The sequence below is a fragment of the Oncorhynchus keta genome, chromosome 27 (genome assembly GCF_023373465.1).
Source record: "Oncorhynchus keta strain PuntledgeMale-10-30-2019 chromosome 27, Oket_V2, whole genome shotgun sequence".
NCBI classification, from domain to species: domain Eukaryota; kingdom Metazoa; phylum Chordata; class Actinopteri; order Salmoniformes; family Salmonidae; genus Oncorhynchus; species Oncorhynchus keta.
Genome location: NC_068447.1, coordinates 45,397,676 through 45,417,122, shown reverse-complemented (window position 1 = coordinate 45,417,122; position 19,447 = coordinate 45,397,676). Strand labels below are relative to the sequence as shown.

The 19,447-nt window shown below is 40.1% G+C and overlaps 1 protein-coding gene across 2 annotated transcripts in view; it reads left to right on the top strand.

The window, feature by feature from the left end:
* LOC118360193 (TOX high mobility group box family member 2-like) overlaps window positions 1-19,447 on the top strand; it is a 125,002-nt gene that overhangs the window by 81,533 nt on the left and 24,022 nt on the right. For both annotated transcript variants that reach the window (XM_035739434.2, XM_035739432.2), the window contains one exon: window positions 1,998-2,258. In XM_035739434.2, coding sequence (XP_035595327.1) covers window positions 1,998-2,258 — 261 coding nt within the window. The remainder of the gene's footprint in view (window positions 1-1,997; window positions 2,259-19,447) is intronic.

Below are 19,447 nucleotides of genomic sequence, written 5' to 3'. Positions count from 1 at the left end.
TGTTCGGATCAAAGCTAGATGAAATGCATGGAAAGCTTAGTTTTGTTGAGCATTTGAAAGTGGTGAATCCATGTAAGAATAAGTGTTTCTTACCAACACAATAGCCAATATCCGTGACACAAATATCTCATTGAGGCTGTAGGCTATGAGGAAAGTAGAAAATGGTCATAAAATGTCTTAATAAATATACAGTAAGCTTTGACAAATCATCCATTATTCCTCCAATACCAACCAGGCCTACTGGAAGACACAATCGGAGGCCAACAAAACTGAATAGAGACCCCAAAAATGTATAGGGTGTTCTGTAGACAGTTATTTGAGGGTATGGTCTGCCCAAATGACATCCTTGAAAATGCTTGCCAAGTTACATATTTGTCTCTTGTCAAGAAATCCTAAGATATATAGTACAAGAACGTACAATATTTATCTCACTTATTAGACATAACTACAGCTGTTCTTGAAAGTTTTATGAGAAGTGCAATTCCAATGGACTAAGTAGCAAATAAATGTAGGTTCATAGTAACCTGTTATGTGCGAAAACAAGCTCTCCCTGACGTTGGATATAGCAATAGTAGCGAACATCCGCACTAAGAGCATCCGGCACCAAGATAATCTTCATGTAAAGTGTATGTTATTTTGAAAACATAAAGAAAAACAGTATTTTGAACTCAATTTCCCATTGAAAGGAAAACGGAAAACATTTCAGCCTAATGTAGGTTTATGTCTCTTTTTCCTTGCTTACAATGTTCTATTATAAAGGAGTTTTATCTTGGTTCCATGCACCAACATAGCCGGATGGAGCATGCCTGATTTTCCTCAGTATTTCTTGCCATTTGTTTGCTAAAAGTATTTGTTTGCAAGATAAATGGCTGCTCTGACAGGCGAGATGACAGCCTACACGAAGATGATATTGAATTGATTTCTGAAATGTTGCAGAACGGACTGCTTGATGTGTACTGTGAGACATGAATCATACAAATTCTATTAAAAAGCTCTTGAATGGCTGACACTGGAATATTACTTGTGATGATTAATTTTCCCCAGTCATTATAAAGGGAGTCAGCATCAGATTGCCTCTGACAAAATTGCTTTTCATTCCCTGGTGAATACCCTCGGTGTGCTTTTGAGAGTGCAAAACCATATTTCTCAGCACAATATTATGTCAAGATAGCCCTTGGAGATACCACAGTGAGGCTTCTTCCTGTACCACCTGATTTACATTTGCAGAATCATAAGAAAGTGTTTCACCTTGTTGTGATGTCTGGAGAGAAGAGGTAATTTATTGACCTTAGATACAGCTCATAACAGAGACTATGTCAGGGGGATTTGGTCAATTCCATCTCAACCCAATTCAGTTAAGGAATTTGATTGAAATCCCAATGTGAATCATAACATTGAGGAATGTTGTGAGGATTTTCTATTTAAAATTCAATGAGTTAAAAGGAATAGACCCCAACCGGTGTTGCTAGTGTTCTATGAGTAAAGCTTTGTTTGGGTTCTTCATTAATAAGCCATTAACCTTTAAGAGAAATGAGTTTCTTCATCACAAACACATTTCTTTCTTTGTACATTATCTTGCTTTCTGGACTGACACGGAGGCACCCAAGGCAGCGAGAGCGTTACATTCTGCATTACAACACGCTATAGGATTGATTTTAAAAGCTGATTGAGCACATCAGTGTTGGTGATTAAACCAGGATCACTATATTACTGTTTTGCTACATAGTTAAGCATATGCAGTTTGCTTTTCAGCTTAATTAATTATAGTTGAATCTCCTTCTAATAGATGACCATAATTAGTGGCTTCATGTCTGATGGCATTTGCTGATGTGTTTGATTTCAATATCTCAACTCCTATGGTCTACACACTTGCCATCTCACTCCATTCTATCGTCAGTGAGCAAGATTTCCAATGTGTTTGTCACAAATGGTAAATAAACGAAAAAATGTGAATCTTGAACTTGAAACGAGTCCTGTCATCTTGTCCCCATTCTCAGAACTACTCCAGTCAAGGCCGAGGAAACAACAGCGGAGGAGGAGTGGATGAAGACTACGAGATCCCCCCCATCACACCCCCCAACCACGCTGACCCCTCTCTGCTTCACCTCATGGACCCCGAGTCGGGCTACACCTTCCACTCACTGCCCCACAATGGCCTGCTCAACCCCTATTCCTACCCAGAGCTGCCTGCTGCCCTCATGATGTCCAATATGCTGGGCCAGGATAGCCATCTTCTCTCAGGGCATAATATGCACTCGGTAAGATTCACCAGTTACAGTACTTCTCCTTGGATTCAATTCCATGTTTTTGTTATTTTCAGCGTGGCTTTATAAAGGGACATGTTATTGTCTTAGAACAGCGATACACACTTGTTTTAATTAGCAGGAGTGCGGAACAAAAGCTAAGGAGATCCCAGCAGACACATGCACCATTTATGCTTTTACACATTCTTCTTTTTGTGACAGACTCCGTCATATCTATTCAATCACCACACTCAAAACTATTTTGACTCCCTCAAAGTGAGCACAGAAAGAGAGCAAGGAGCTTGTACAGTACACATCTCATCTGCTCTCTGATTGGTAAAAGAAAAAGGGTTCTCCCTTGTCAGCTACTTTTATCTTTCAAAATGATGCAGAGGACGTCCATTCCAACCCCAGTAAGCGACTATTTCATGTGTTTTAACATGGTTCACACTGAACACGTTCAAGTCCTTTAATCATAGAATCGAACGAGATGAATTATAAATGGCCCCGCGTGTGAATAATTCAGCGTTATATACTTTCATCTGACACAAATATAACTTCTGGGTCATAAATATTCATGCTTTAATGTGAGTATCCGTGGCATTTATCCTTGGTTAATCAGGTCTTGTGTGATTTCGGGAATCAAAGTACATTTTATGTGTGTGGCAGAGAGTGGGCCATTTAAAGTCAGACTTGGGCTTAACCTTTTCACAATGTGAGTTCCAAATATCTCTGACGGTCACCCCAGCTTGACTTGTTTTATGCACGAGATGTCAGAAGGAACTCACGGTTCCAAAATGTGATTGTTATGCAATAGGACACTTAACACGCGCTGCCTGCTAATTATCTATAGGCTATGTTTCAACTTGTCAATTTCAAATGATTTTCAAACAAGTTTTTATTTATTTAACAGTTTGAATTGAGGTGTGTTCCGCCTCCTCATTAATTCACATAGAAGTATCCAATTTCAGTGTTGCAGACAATTGATGTTTGAGGCTTTACTGAGACGGACAAACTTCTCTCTTCGAGGAGAGCTCAAGCACTTCCACCAATGTTTCCGCAGATCAAGTATGCAGACATTAGCACAGTCTTGCACAAATTGGCATATTTTCTGGCTGGCGCTCGCATTGCCGTCCTTGCTGTTTTCCTTACAAATAACAGCTTTGGACGTGTGTGCATTCATATCAAAGTAAGTGCCTTATTTTCTGTATATCGTGTTGTCATTTCCACTGTAACATACAGTATGTATGTATGTATGTATGTATGTATGTACAGTACCAGTCAAATGTTTGGACACACCTACTCATTCCAGGGTTTTCTCTTTATTTAAAAAAATATATATTTTCTACATTGTAGAATAATAGTGAAGACATCAAAACTATAAAATAACACATATGGAATCATGTAGTAACCAAAAAAGTGTGAAACAAATCCAAAGCCACCCTTTGCCTTGATGACAGCTTTGCACACTCTTGGCATTCTCTCATCCTGCTTCATGAGGTTGTCACCTGGAATGTGCTTAGTGGGACTATCATATGTTTTTCAACAGGATAATGACCCAACACACCTCCAGGATGTGTAAAGGCTATTTGACCGAGAAGGAGAGTGATGAAGCGCCTCATCAGATCACCTGGCCTCCACAATCACCCAACCTCAACCCAATTGAGATGATTTGGGATGAGTTGGACCGCAGAGTGAAGGAAAAGCAGCCAACAAGTGCTCAGCATATGTGGGAACTCCTTCAAGACTGTTGAAAAAGCATTCCAAGTGAAGCTGGTTGAGAGAATATCAAGAGTGTGCAAAGCTGTCATCAAGGCAAAGGGTAGCTACTTTGAAGAATCTAAAATATATTAGGATTTTTTAAACACTTTTTTGGTTACTACATGATTCCATATGTGTTATTTTCCCCTTTGAATGAGTAGGTGTGTCAACTTTTGACTGGTACTCTATGTATGGAGCATAGTGTATTTACAGTTTTCACGTTTTCGAGTACTGGTGACAAATAATGCAATCTGATTATTGCATAGGTTATAATGGACACTTATGATGTGTGTAAAATATATTTTTTGAATGTTCTACTGATGTTCTGAATGTTCTTCTATAATGAGCTTATGCTAAGCTATTTGCCAGCAATGTGTGGTACCATGTTTGTTGACATTACACAATACATTCTGGTTGTCACATAATTGTCTGTCAGACAAAATATGTTATAATGAGGTGAAGGTTAAACGTCCAGAGGTGAATGAAGGGAAGTGAATGATCGTAGACGACACACCCCCTTCAACATGCATACTGTAAACAGACCAAACTCCTCGTCTCCTCTTTGGTTGACGCAAAAAAACATATGCAACACGCACAAACCAGCATTCTCTGATTACTTTCGATTTCTAGGAAGTGTTTTACTCAATTATTTCGATCAATGCTGAGCTCACCCATGATGTGATGAATTATAAATAGTAATTGCTATTAGCCAATTCATATTGTGGTTTCTGACAGCAGGGAGTTGCCTAAATATGACCCTAGGACTATTGTAGCCTACATTTTCCGGTTTGGATGATAGTGTATGTTGTCGCTACTTCTGTGAATGTCTGAACATTGCATTCTGTCACGCCTGCTCCTGCCTCCCTTCTCTGGAGCTCAAGGGCGCCAGGCTCCCCTTCATTACGCACACTTGTCACCATTCATTATGCACATCAGTGCTCATTGGACTCACCTGGACTCCTTTACTTTGATGATCGACCCTCTATATCTGTCTGCTCCTCAGTTTGTTCTCCATGTCAGAATTATTGTCGTTTTGTTTCCCCCTGTCCAGACGCTGTCTGTATTCTGTTCCTCTCTGTGTTTCATTAAATGTTCACTCCCTGTACTTGCTTCTCGTCTCCAGCGTTGTTCCTCACACATCCAAAAATAAACTGGTCACATTCAGGACATAACTTTGTAAGGACTGTGTTTGTGCAAAATGTTTCTGTAAAAAAAAACAGTGTGGCTTGCTCAAATGCTGACTGTTGCATCAATCGAAGCTGGACGTTCTACATAAGCGTTCTAATCACACGGGTTTGAGCGTACGCTGCAGGGACCACTGTAGAATGATCACTCCCATTTTTTGGAATGTGTGAAAAGGTTATTAAGTCACTGTGTTGAACATACTAGTGAGATGAATATAGCTGGTGCCATGGAGATGTACAGTAATGTAGTACATAATGTGCAAGAGTATTTATGTGGTTATTTATTTCGTTATACATTTGGCGGTGTTCAGAAAATGATCTGGCTACTATTTTTCATAGCAAATACAGCTTTAATTGATACATTTGGTGTGAGGCTGGTGACGGAGGTGTGTGTGCGTGCATTTGGGCGTGTTCATGTTCATGCCTTACGCGCACAAACATGTATGGGAGAAAGCAGCTCCCTTTTCTTCTTGGTGTAATAGGCCAATAACATTTCCGTAAAGAAAGACAGACCTGGTTTTTAAACAGCTTTCGATTCACCTTTGCAATTATTTATTTTCAAATAGTCCTTCAGGGTAATGTTCCATTTTCTTATTTCACACCCCCTTTTCTCATAAATGAACCGTCATTGCCATAAATCACTGCAAACAGAGACTTGCACACACCGTGAAAGGTCCAAAGATTTATGTAACACATTCATGTTTTCCACTTCCTCATTTTAGTACTACTCTACTGGAGCCTGGCTAATAATAGTGACTATTAATATTTCCTGTTGCCTAGCAACCTGAGCAAGTACTAGCTTACGCTGGAAAAATAGATGACCGATAAGGGAAAAAAATTCAATTCATTTATTATCTTTGGGGACAAGAGAAGCTTATTTCTCAGGCTGAGGCATAGAAAAGTAAGCTGAAATATCTTAAAGGAATTGAAGATGAGGTTATTTTCTATTTCATTCCATTAAGACAGGATGTTGCATTTGACGTTTTTCCTATGATGTCAATGAACCTTAATTTCATGCCAATAAAAGCATAATAGACAGATTCAATTCATATTTCTGTCTTAGGCACTGCACAGTATTTGTGTTTTAGGAACGTACTCTATAAATAAGGCAGAATGATAGGTTTTTGCAAAGTGGGGAAATGTGAAAAAATAAAGGTACCCCTAGTATTCGATGTAAGGGATACACTGATCATAATATGATCCTGAACCTAATTTTGTGTCAATTGTTTTCTTCCATTGTAGCTGTAGTTTTTTTTATTCAACAACAATGCCTCAAGGATACATTTCATATCAGAAACTATCTTACGCTGTATGTAAACTCCCTTACAAATACAAGCTCAGCTGGAGCAATAGATATTGCTCATCTCCGGGGATGATGTTATTTGTTTTAGTACAACATTTAGCCTAAGGCTAAAGCTCAGTAAACTTCTTTCTGCTTAGGGATCCTCTTTTCCATCATTAATCTCATGGTCTCCAATCACACAGCAAACGGTTAAAGGGATTGTTCAGAGAAATGACATTTTCTTAATGTTTGTTGTCTTACCCTGAAAGCATTATTTTGGACAAGGAGTGATCTGCAATCCCCTTTCTTTTGTTTAACTAGCCACCATACTGTATATATACTGTACATATCTACATATTATTATTATTATTATTATCTACATATGTCGTTTTGCTGAACTATCCCAATAAGGCATTACAGTATTGTGAGCAGTAGATCTGACCATGACCATGACCATTATCGGAAATGCGATATTAGCCCACTTGTTCAGTTTTTGTTGTAGTTGTCTAAAATAGCACATCTTGTTTTTACTGAGAGTAAAGTATGTCACAAATATCTTAGATCTCTGATCACCGGTGGAGCACATGATAATAGTATTACCCCTGCTCTCTCCATCAGAATCCTCTTCTGTCTTCCTCTGAATTCATCTCATTTTTGACAGCCTCCTCCCTCTCAGTTCATTCTGACTGCTCTGAAGGCAGAAGTATTAGCTGCTAAATCACAGGATGACATGTGCAGTAGATGGAAAAATGGGCTTGAAGCAATGATGAGAAATAGTTATATTTAGGTATTTAAATGTGATGTGATTGTTTACATGATATATAGCTTGGACCTAGATATAAAAGTAGTGGTATGTTTTATGATGGTTCAAAGGAATTCATGTTACATTAATTATTAAGATACTGTATGTTTATTCAGAATATTTCATTTATATAGAGACTTTTAATCTAAGCCTGCAATGCATTTACAATGCAATACAATGCATTTGCATTTAGTAGCTAACACCAAGCTGCAAATTACAATAATGACATATCATAAATGTGGTTAAACTGCTAGCAAGATAAGTTCCCATAACACGAGGGAATGGTTTTGATATGTTATCCTTGATTAGACACATACAGTGGCTTGCCATTGCTAAAGTCAGCAGCTGATGGGTTTTCTAGAGGTTCAGACGACAGTAGCCAATAGAGTATAGGCTATGGACATGGGTCCAACATCAGCTTATAGTGGTGTGCTCATAGCCATCATTGGTCCAATAGGTGCTTGCTGGCTGGATAATGTTTTATAAGATGGTTAGGTGTTTAGCCAAGTGTGATATCCCAACCCACCCCTGCCCTCTGTTGTCTAAGGCCAGGCAGACACATAGTTTGGATGGGACATTGAACAATGCATAATTTCTCCAAGTTGGATGGAGCGCTCATTATGCCTGCATTTAAAAACCCTATCACAGCTAGCCCTCACTGTCAATGTTGCCTGCTCCCCCCAGTCTGCTACTGTGGGGGGGCTTCATGTTTGACAGGCCCCCAGATCCCCGAGCCTGGCTGGTCTGGCTCATTTTTGCGAGAGGGGAGAGGGGAGATGGGAGTGAGAAATGTCTCTTTGAAAAAGAGGAGGGAATTCCCTGGCAGGTGGTAATGAGGGTTGAGGAGGGGCCCGAGCACGTCGCCGAGGAGAACGCCGGCACATTTAAATTTGGAAACTGAACGCCTGCCGATATCTCATTATAAGCGTAAATGAGGTTGGTTTGGGGAAAAGCCCACCGCCAAAAAAGCTCAGCCAAATCTGCAAGTTCATGTAGCAAGATTTGTTCAATCTTGTTAAACATGTGGCGCTACATAGTTATTTTTGGCAGGGTGCATCTGTTACTAGACCACAGGTTGGCCTTATTCAGGACTCTCCCTGTTGTCTAGACACTGTCAATGTGGGTTATTGTTAGAATATGAATAGTTTCCAGGTTGCTTCCGAGTGCCGCAGCGGTCTAAGGCACTGCATCATACTGCTGAGACGTCACTTCAGCCGGCCTGTGACTGGGTGCCCCATAGGCCAGGGGCTTTCCTTGGCAGTATTGTCCCAAACGTCACCTCTCCCGAGCCCGTTGGGGAGTTGCAGCGATTAGACAAGATCTTAACTACCAATTGAATATCTTGAAATTGAGGAGCGAAATGGGGAAAATAATAAATACAAAATAAATAAAAATGAATAAAGAATATGAATAGTGTCCAGTTTGCATTACTGTTGTGATGCAAATCTAATGTTATGTTCAGACTGTTGAAGGCCATACTTGCTTAATCAATATAAAAAACTGTTGACTATGCTCCTATGCAATAATAACATATTAAAGGGATAGTTCACTCTTATTACAAAATTACTCATAACCCTGAAAGCAGTCTAGGAGAAATAGCAATCCACGCTTTTCGTGTGTTTACCTAGCCACTGTAACCAATAGTTAACATAAGCTTTTTCTTAGCAAGTAACAATGGAAGTCAATGTTCAGAATGTTTCAAATCACATGCCCAAGCATGGATAACTGTCTCTCCTTCTCTATAGACTGCTTTCAGGGTAAGAAAACAGGTAAGCAATTCTTACATTTGGATGAAATATCACTTTTTTACTCTGGATGTTATACAGTAGAGAATACCATTGATGGACATCCATCTTTTAGTCAAATGAAACAACCATAACAAACACATTCCACCTGTAGCTAAAAAAAAGTGATTTATATACAAATTACAGACCTCTACATGCTTTGTAAGTAGGAAAACCTGCAAAATCAGCAGTGTATCAAATAGTTGTTCTCCCCACTGTAGAAAGCGAAACAAGATGTCACATCTATTCCAGTTGAAGGCAACAGTGCAGGCAGGTCATATGAGATGTGTCTCAGGCCTGCACAGACTGTATGGTAAGAGAGTTCATTGCGTTCTTTAAAGCCAGTTTTAGATCTACACGAAGTGTTTGTTTTGAAAGTGTCTGTGGTTGTTTGTTTGCGTTTTCACGATACATTTTTGTCTGACTCACTGACTGTTATAATGTTATGTGAGCTTGACTTCATTTTATTTCATGTAATATGTTAAAAGACATGTATTTTGCGTCACTTGGCATTTTAGACAGACAGGATAAAACAGCACCACCATTTTAAAAGCAGCAACACAAAAAGCCTATTGTTGGCTGCCATTATTTACAGATTCATAGTGAGTCTATGGAAGGTGAATCAAATGTTTTTGGTCAGAATTAGCCAATCAACATATTATTCAAATCAGTATGTGATTATAAAAACATTAATGGTCATATTCAAAGAGCATAACCTCAAGAATACACTGATTACATTTGTGGCTAAAATGGACTAATTCTGCTGTTTGAAGTTAAGTAAGCAATGAAGTCTCTACCATACAGTCTGTGCAGGCCTGAGACACATCTCATATGACCTGCCTCCACTGTTGCCTTCAACTGGAATAGATGTGACATCTTGTTTGGCTTTTTATATAAATCACTTTCTTAGCTACAGGTGGAATGTTTTGTCGTTGTGGTTGTTTACTTTGACAAAAAGATGGATGTCCACAATGGTATTCTCTAGTCAACAGGTTGTGAGCAATATGTCTTTCTGAAAATAATACAAGTATCTTATTAAAGAAAGTATTCAATAAAAGTCCATATTTGCTTTGAGAGGCGTATTATTCATGGATGAGAGTGAAGTAATGAAGAAGTGTATTGAAGGATTGAACATAAAAAAACAAATGAGCAATTATTGCAGCTCATGAATATTCATGCTGCTAATTCAAATAACCTTAGGCAACTGTTAAGACTAATGAATATTTAAAACAGCATGGAGTTTTTGAAAATTGCATTCGCTGACTTTCTAAGATGTACAAGAGTGAACAATTGAATCTGGAGAACCGCTTTTAATCATGATGAAAAAAAGTTCTCCTGTTTTATGTTGCAGTGCATAATAGTTCCAGAACAGTAAAGTACTAATATTCTATCATGGAGAGAAGACCCAAAACAAGGAAATAATACTTACTATTTAATATAACTAACATAAACCTCATACATTTCTAATACCAATATCCTGAAATCTAGGGCAGAGGGAAGGCATGGACTTAACAGATTTAGACACACTCCAAACAGACAAAACGTGTTGCTTTTCTACGCTAGTCTGAAGAGGGGAACCTGCTTACAGTACACATCGACAGTGGGACAAATGGGCCATTTGCCCACTTAAAAGGGGCTCGCTATTTCCTTTGAAGGATCAGCATGGTGAGCTCGTCCTCGATCGCTAGGGCGACGCTAATTAAGCCCAGCACACAGCGAACCTGTGGGTGATAATGTCCCATTATCAGAGTCATTTGTTTCAATTAAATGCTTTGTGATTCTACAATAGCAGCCGCGGCCCCATGCACGAGGAAGCCATTACTCTCACCCAGAGAGCGACTGTGGTTCGGGTTAAGAGTCAGTTCTCAGGATTAGGCCCTACTACCTACTTTCACCAGCGCGTTCGCTTAACACAGCTGCTTTAGGCCTGCAAGCAAGAGAGGGTGTAGCACACATAGGCCTACAATACAACCAGTGACACTTTATTTGAAGGGACTTCAATAACACATTCATAACTCATACATAACATTTACATTAGCAGTAAATGAGCATTTCTTTATCCCAACAACCGCAAGTTAATATTTACCTTACGTCACTTGTCCTGCACATCCTTTGGGGCGAAGAAGTGAAGATTATAGAGCTAGAATAATGAGAGAGAATAACAGGCCTGAACTCTGAGCCACAGAACCAGTTGCTCATTTTCCTGTTTTAACCAAAGAACATTGGAGACAGACGGAAATGTTATTCTTAGATACACTGTCTTACAATATATTTTTTTTATTATAATTTGATTTATAACTCGCTATGTGTTTCTCTTTCTTTTGTGAAATCGAGTTTGAAAGAGATCCAAATGTTTGGTGTGGTGCTACACTAGTGAAGTGACTTTGACACCCCTTTATCATCTAGTCTTTTCGTATGAGACAATGCACGTCAGAGGCCAAACAAAGCCTGTTGCTCTGACAATACCCCACCCCCTCCTCACAATTAGCATATAGTACCTATGGCAACCAGCTGCCATCATAATAGCCTGTCTCGTTATGTTTGGGCACCATCGCTGTACCATCAGCAGGAAACGCAGAGAGAAAGAGGCTAGGTATGAGACTTACTGGCAGAGCATGTTGCATAAGGTGTGCACATGGAGGAGATTATGGTTGTGACTAAGCTCACTGATGCTCTTCTCAGGAAAATACAGCTTTTTTTGTTGGACATAACCCTTGACTTGAATTAATGGGTTACGGCAGAATCTCAAATCATCTTGTCTTTCTGCATAAGCAGTTAGCTCCTACTGTACATGGGCATATGTCAAGCCTTGTTTAGTAGGGAAGCCATTGCTGATTTCTAAGGACCTCCTGATTACCTCCTGAGTCTTTCTAAACCACAATGCATAGCTTCAGTCTTTACATATATTTTCTATCAATTTAAAAGTAGTTACATTTTAACTGAAGGCTAGTTACAGTACAGTGCATTCGGAAAGTATTCAGACCCCTTGACTTTTTCAGTCTATTATTTTTACAGTCTTAAAGTGATTTAAAACATCTCATCAATCTACACACAATAACCCATAATGATGAAGCAAAAACTGTTTTTTAGACATTGTTGCAAATGTATTAAATATAAAAAACGGAAATATCACATTTACTTACGTATTCAGACCATTTACACAATACTTTGTTGAAGCATCTTTGTCAGAGATTTATGCCTTGACTCTTCTTGGGTATGACGCCACAAGCTTGGCACATCTGTATTTGGGGAGTTTCCCCAAATTGTTCTCTGCAGATCCTCTCAAGCTCTGTCAGGTTGGATGGGGAGTGTCGCTGCATAGCTATTTTCAGGTCCCTCCAGAGATGTTCGACCAGGGTCTTGCTGGGCCACTTCAAGGGCATTCAGAGACTTGTCCCGAAGCCACACCTGCCTTGTCTTGGCTGTGTGTTAAGGGTCGTTGGAAGGTGAACCTTTGCCCCAGCCTGAGGTCCTGAGTGCTCTGGAGCAGGTTTTCATCAAGGATCTTTCTGTACATTGCCCCGTTCATCTTCCCCTCGATCGTGACTAGTCTCCCAGTCCCTGTCGCTGAAAAACATCCCCACAGCATGATGCTGCCACCACCATGCTTCACCGTAGGGATGGTGCCAGGTTTACTCCAGACATTACACTTGGCATTCAGGCCAAATAGTTCAATCTTGGTTTCATCAGACCAAAAAATGTTGTTTCTCATGGCCTGAGAGTCCTTTAGGTGCCTTTTGGCAAACTCCAAGCAGGCTGTCATGTGTGTTTTACTGAGGAGTGGCTTCCATCTGGCCACTCTACAATAAAGGTCTGATTGCTGGCATGCTGCAGAGATGGTTGTCCTTCTGGAAGGTTCTCCCACCTCCACAGAGGAACTCTGGAACTCTGTCAGAGTTACCATTGGGTTCTTGGTCACCTCCCTGACGAAGGCTCTTCTCCCCCGATTGCTCCGTTTGGCCGGGCAGCCAGCTCTCGGAAGGGTCTGTGCCTCGACCCAATCCTGTCTCGGAGCTCTAACAGACAATTCTTCGACCTCATGACTTGGTTTTTGTTCTGACATGCACTGTCAACTGTTGGACTTTATATAGACAAGTGCGTTTCTTTCCAAATCATATCCAATCAATTGAATTTACCACAGGTGGACTCCAACTAAGTTGTAGAAACATCTCAAGGATGATCAATGGAAACAGTATACACCTCAGCTCAATTTCGAAGTGTCATAGCAAATGATCTGAAAAATTATGTAAATACAGTATTTCTGTTTTTAATCAGTTTTAGAATAAGGCCGTAACGTAACAAAATGTGGGAAAAGTCAACGGATCTGAATACTTTCCGAATGCACTGTATGTACTGTAAGTGTAGTTACCAATCCCCATTCAGCAAAGTGGCAGGATAAGCCTGTTGAAATGACATATTGTGCCTTAAAAAGTGGTAAGGCACTCTCCGGATATGTCATCTCAAAATGCAGTAGAATGCTCTGCGGAGTACTTTCCTTTTTTTCTCTCCAATAGAACATAAAAGTTCCCCTACGAGTATAACTGCAGTTACAGTGCAGTATAACTGCAGTTATTCTGCAATTACTGCATCCAAAATACCACAGTCGACTGCAGTCACTGTACTTTTATGGAAATCTTTTTTTTGTAAGGGTTGATTGATATATGAACAGGTTGTGGCTCGGTGATGACTCTGTTGCCTGACTTTCTGTCGCTGGCCATCTCTCCTGCTGGTCTGATGTTTACAGAGAAACATAGCAAAAGGCCAATAAAGGGTTTGAATTGTTCCATCAGGCTGTTGCTATGGAAATAGCCCAGCCGTGGTAGACCATTCATGTTTGACTAATTGTTTTTCTCTTCTTGTATTGCCACTCAGTCTGCAAAGCTCCATTCAGGGGACCATGTCAGATAAAACAAAGAAATATAAATATAATCCAATACTCAGGGTTTTTTCTTTTTTGGGGGGGGGGACTGAATACCATTTTGAGTTGAAAACAATAATTATTCCCCCCACCCCCTTTAAATTGCACGGTTGCGTCTACAGCAACCCACTGGGGCCAATTAGAACGCTAGCGAAGCCAGGAAGTGTGTGGCAGATGCTTTGCCACTCTTTATAAAGAGTCGACCTGCAGGGGCCTCTCCAACATCTCGTTAGCGAAGTGTTGATGTAATTAGTTTTCGCTTAGGACTGTTTTTGCCACATTACCAAATACGAGTCCTCAACTTTAGTAATTTGTGTTGATTAGTTAGGTCCACCGCTGGGCGAGGCATTAGAAATATGAGACCCACCACCTGGATTCAGTCCTATGTAGCAAAATTTGAAATTGTGTTTTTTACATTGGATACAATTGGAGACTCAGAGCTAGAAAACGGTACGTCATACACTGCAGTTGAGGAACAATGGGAAAGTAATTGTGGTTTGAAAGTTGATAAACTTGTAACCCCACTTTTGAGAAAATGGCCCTTGAATGTTTTGGTTCACCTACTGGAAAGCTCCTCTTTGTCTGCACCCATTCAGCAATTTTCACACCCTCTTAAGTCTTATCCCCACCCACCTCTTAAGGATTCATATGTGAGGCCATGTGCTAAACAGAATGAGTAGTGTAGTAAACAACCAAAGATTTTAAGACTAAGAGTGTCAAAAGTAGTAGCCTACAATATGGAAAAACTCCAGGTAAAAATACACTTTATCTAGTCCTTGGCCTATATCCTAATCTTTGGTGCAGGTCATGTTGTTATTCACATTACTGTCACTGGTAAACACACACTATATAAAATAAAATCAAAGTTTATTTGTCACATCCACAGGATACAGAATGTGTAAACAGTACAGTGAAATGGTTAATTGCATAGTAGCAATATCAAAACCAGAAAGTCTCCAGATAAAAATATTTGTATAAATATTTATCATTCCTAGATGACGCTTACCAAGACACACGTGTCTAAATTGATGGGTCATGTGAAAGAAATGCTATAACCACCCCCAGACACAACTGGGTAACTTTGATAGATCATGTAATCATCTGGCGAAGTGTGTAGCTAGCTAGCTAAACAATGAACCAGGATAATCCCAACTCATACTACTACCAATACAACCATTGTCATAGCTGGAGCATGAATCTGCTGGTTGGTTAGCTTTAGCTTTAGGTTCAATGTTATCTAGCTAACATTAGTCTATAACTAGCAATTATCCTGGCAAATTGATTTCTGCTTCACGGCAGACTGGAACAATTGAACTCAGTTTTGTTTGTAGCTACATGTTTGGCCACCATTGTGTCAGGTCACTCCTGTTCAAGTAGCCCATCACAATTCCAACAAATGTGTCGGTAGCACCTGCTAAATTCAGGGTATCAATGTTGTTCAGAAAAGTAGCAAACTTTTGTAGTTCTCGACGTCTAACATTATATCTTTCAAAAACACATCGGTAGAAAGGACTATGAACACATACTAAGCAGCTCAAGTTATAGACAAAAGCACGCTACATGGAACACCAATCCAAACTTATGTCCAGCCTATCCATTATCTCAGACAATCATGGCTAGCTGGAAGGTTCCTGTCTTTTTCTGTGGCTAATCTAACTGGGCTCGTAATTTACACATTTAATTTGTATTTGCAGATGGAATACACTTCTGTTATTAAGGAACATGAAAGTTCACGTGTTCCAGAAGGCATTTCTGTCCAAAAATGCATTTAGATTTTTTTTAAAGATGTTCAAATGCCTCTCCTGCGAAGTAGTGACGTGCGACATACACCTAGCTTCCTGAAACCAGTTACATACCTCCATAATATTGACAGTTGTTCATTGTTCATAATATAATAATATGCATGCCATTTAGAAGATGCTTTTATCCGTAGCGACTTATACAGCATATATTTTCATACTGGTGGCCCCATTGGGAATTTAACCCACAACGTTCACATTGCTAGTGCTATGCTCTTACCAACTGAGCAACACAGGACCAATCACTCATAATTTGAGATTTGGTTCATTTTTACCTGTTCAATTATCATCTTCATGGGAGGTTATTGGTCGGTGTTATGTCCGGTGTGCAAGTTATGTCTGTAAGTCTGTACCCGTTACCCAACCGGGAACAACGTTGATGACTATTGACTACTGAGCATCAGGCTCTGTGCAATCAGTCTCTGGTGATGTGATCAGACAGGGAGATGAGAAGGTTGTCTGACAATGAGAATCAGTTGACGTTTTTGAATTTGACACATCTCTGAACAAAATGGGATTTGAAGAATTTGGCTTTTAGGTTTGAGGAAAAACAATGTATTTCTTTTTCTCATAAATCATCAAGAGTTCTGAGGTTTTCAATGTCTGCCTTGGTTGCAATTTCGTGAGCCAATACCATAACATGTGCATTTACACTTCCTCTTCATAATTGTGTGGGCTGAACAGTATTTCCATTTGATTTGTGTGGTTCTCTGGACATATGCCTGGATATACTCAGGGTTATGACATTCAGTCAGACTTATTACTTACAGATGGACAGTATGACAAGAGTTGAAACGGTTTCCAGATGTGTGTGGTTTATAGTTTAAGCATAAACATCAGTCTCTTGCTGGTATAGGTAGGGCTGGGAGGTTTTCCTTGTGACCATGTGACTTGACGAAGCAAAACGTTGGACCTTATCTATAACCAGCAATAATTAGATAATGTAGAGTTGCAGAACGCACCTTGGGAGCATCCGGATCATCTGTAAATTTAAACACATTGCGATCCCTCATCACAGTAAAGCAATGCCCATTTGGCTATTTTTGGACCAACAAAGGCTTGGTCAACAGCTGCATTAAGCACTCCTCTTATAGAGTGTGCTGTTGGATGGGTCTATTTTCCACAGACTTGAAGGCTTTGGTTACTGCTCTTACTTTTCTTGCTAGAACAGGTCACAGATTGTATTTTTTCCCTCCCCAGTCTTTAGTTGATGTTCGAGGATTTGTATTTAATAAGCTGAGCTGTGCTTGCACCGCTCAACCAGTCTTGCTGGCTGCAGCGTATAGCTCCCACTTGCATCAAGTACCTCACTGACTCCACTCACTCCAAAAAGCAATAGATCTTATTCGTCAGCTCTGTACGCTGCCCGTGGCGTGTATACATTCCTACCCATTTGAAATCGATACGCAGCACTTGGGAAATGTTTCAGGGATAACCTTACCCTTTTTGGGTTTCATTTTGCTTTTCATTTTATGTGTAAATATAGGTATGTGCTGGAGCCTCTGATTAAACAACCCCTCCCTTCCTCCCCATCTCTCTCTCTTTCTCTCTCTCTCACTTGCTCTATCTATCTATCTATCTATCTGTCTCTCTCTCTCTCCCTCCCCCTCTCTCTTACCCCTCTCTCTCGTGTTTTGATAGTGATGCAGGTATCAGGCTGTCAAATCTAATCTCATCTTCTCTGTGCAGTGCTGTCCATTCAGAATTACAGCAACCACTCCCCCCTCTCCCTCTTCTCCTCTCTCCCTCTTCAAATGTCTGACAACAGCCATGCTGATTGTATGGGCCTGGGCCTGACACTTTCAAATACAGTCCCTGACTTGCAAACTGAAAATGTCTTTATCGCCTATGTACCATTTTGTTATATGTTTATAGTGAAATGCAATAAGCAATTGGTGACCGTGTAGTGGTTGGAGAGTGGCCATTACTATTTAGATCTGTAAACAAGACTGGATATATCTTCAGGTTCAGTTCATTTGAAAGACCATCTCGCTTTATACCTTCAGTAAGCATCTTTTACTGTACTGACACTTGACTGTATAGACTACCCAGCTTAACAAATGCTACTCATCCATTCCAATTCATCAGTATTCTATTCCATCTCAGTCAATGTTCCATTGAAGTGTAGTTTCTTGTCTATCTAGTGTAGCCAACTATCATTCTGAATACAGAGGGAAAATGAGAGAATTTCCTTTTTGTCTCAAGCAGTTCGCTTGTTTTGCCGCGCTTTCAATTTATAAATATAAATGCTTTTTCCTGGAGATTATTTTGCTTTTCAGTTTGTCATTCCATTAGCTCTCCTCCAATTTATTCACCCTTCACATCAAAGGCAGAGGGGAACAGATGTCATTTCAAACGCTTTTTTTTGCCTCATTGCATAAACGTGAGAGATGATTGTTTTTTTTACGAAACCACACACTCATGGATAAAAAAAAATCAGTCTGTGGAATGGAGAGAGAGAGAGAGAGAGAGAGAGAGAGAGAGAGAGAGAGAGAGAGAGAGAGAGAGAAAAGGCATGGGTGCATTTTCAATTTGAATAGGGGAATCTTCTTTTGTTTCAATTCCACATCACATCCAAAGTTATATTCAAGTGACCTCTTATACCCGAATGGTTTCTAAAACAATGACATTTCAAAGGCAATCATTTCTGTTTAGAAAGCAAAGTTAAAAGCAAGACAACCCCAGCTCTTAATCCCATGATAAGTATGCATGATGATTGTATGAAATGGGAATGCTTTTAAACATCCTAGAGTTGCCGTTTGATAGTTGCTAGTCAAGTGATCATTCAGTATTCTTTCACATGGTTTGTGTCGCTGATTGCCTGTTAAAAAGAGAGCAGTATGGATTAATGTTTTTTTTTTACAGAGCATTTTCAAAGTACTTTTATTTAGTCAAATCTAACATTAACATGGCATTTGGAGATAAATTGATTGTATAGACTAATCATGTGACGGTGACCATGCCACCTGAAAAAAGCCCTGAAAATGGTCCCACTTGAGTCATGGGACATTCTGAATGCATTCATCATTCATTCCCATCTTTTCAATCTTTTCTCATCGCTGCAATTCCCCAACGGCCTTAGTAGGCAAAGGTCGAGTCATGCGTCCTCCGAAATATAACCCACCAAACCGCATTTCTTAACACCCGCCAGCTTAACCTGGAAGGCAGCCACACCAATGTGTCGGAGGAAACACCGTTCACCTGACGACCGGAAGTCAGCCTGCAAGCTCCCTGCCCACCACAAGGAGTCGCTAGAGTGTGATGAGCCAAGTGAAGCCTCCCTGGCCAAACCCGGACAACACAGGGCCAATTGTGCACTGCCCTATGGGAATATCTCGATCACTTCCGGTTATGACACAACCCAGGTCTCTAGTGACACCTCTAGCACTGCGATGCAGTGGCTTAGACCGCTGCACCACTCGGGAGGCCTCATTCGAATATCTACTGTAGTTGATCATTATATATTCAGTCATTATGTAGGCTATCAAATGTGATTATTTTTCTTTATGTTCCCCAGGACTCAGGTTGCGGTGATCTTAATGGCACATCAAGTCGCAGTCACTTCTCCCTTCCATCCTCCATTAGCTACAGCCTCTTTACACTAAATGTTTGAATTGCTTCCCTCTCCTCAAATGGTTGATGGGCTCTACTCACTTCAGGAGGAATGCAATTTC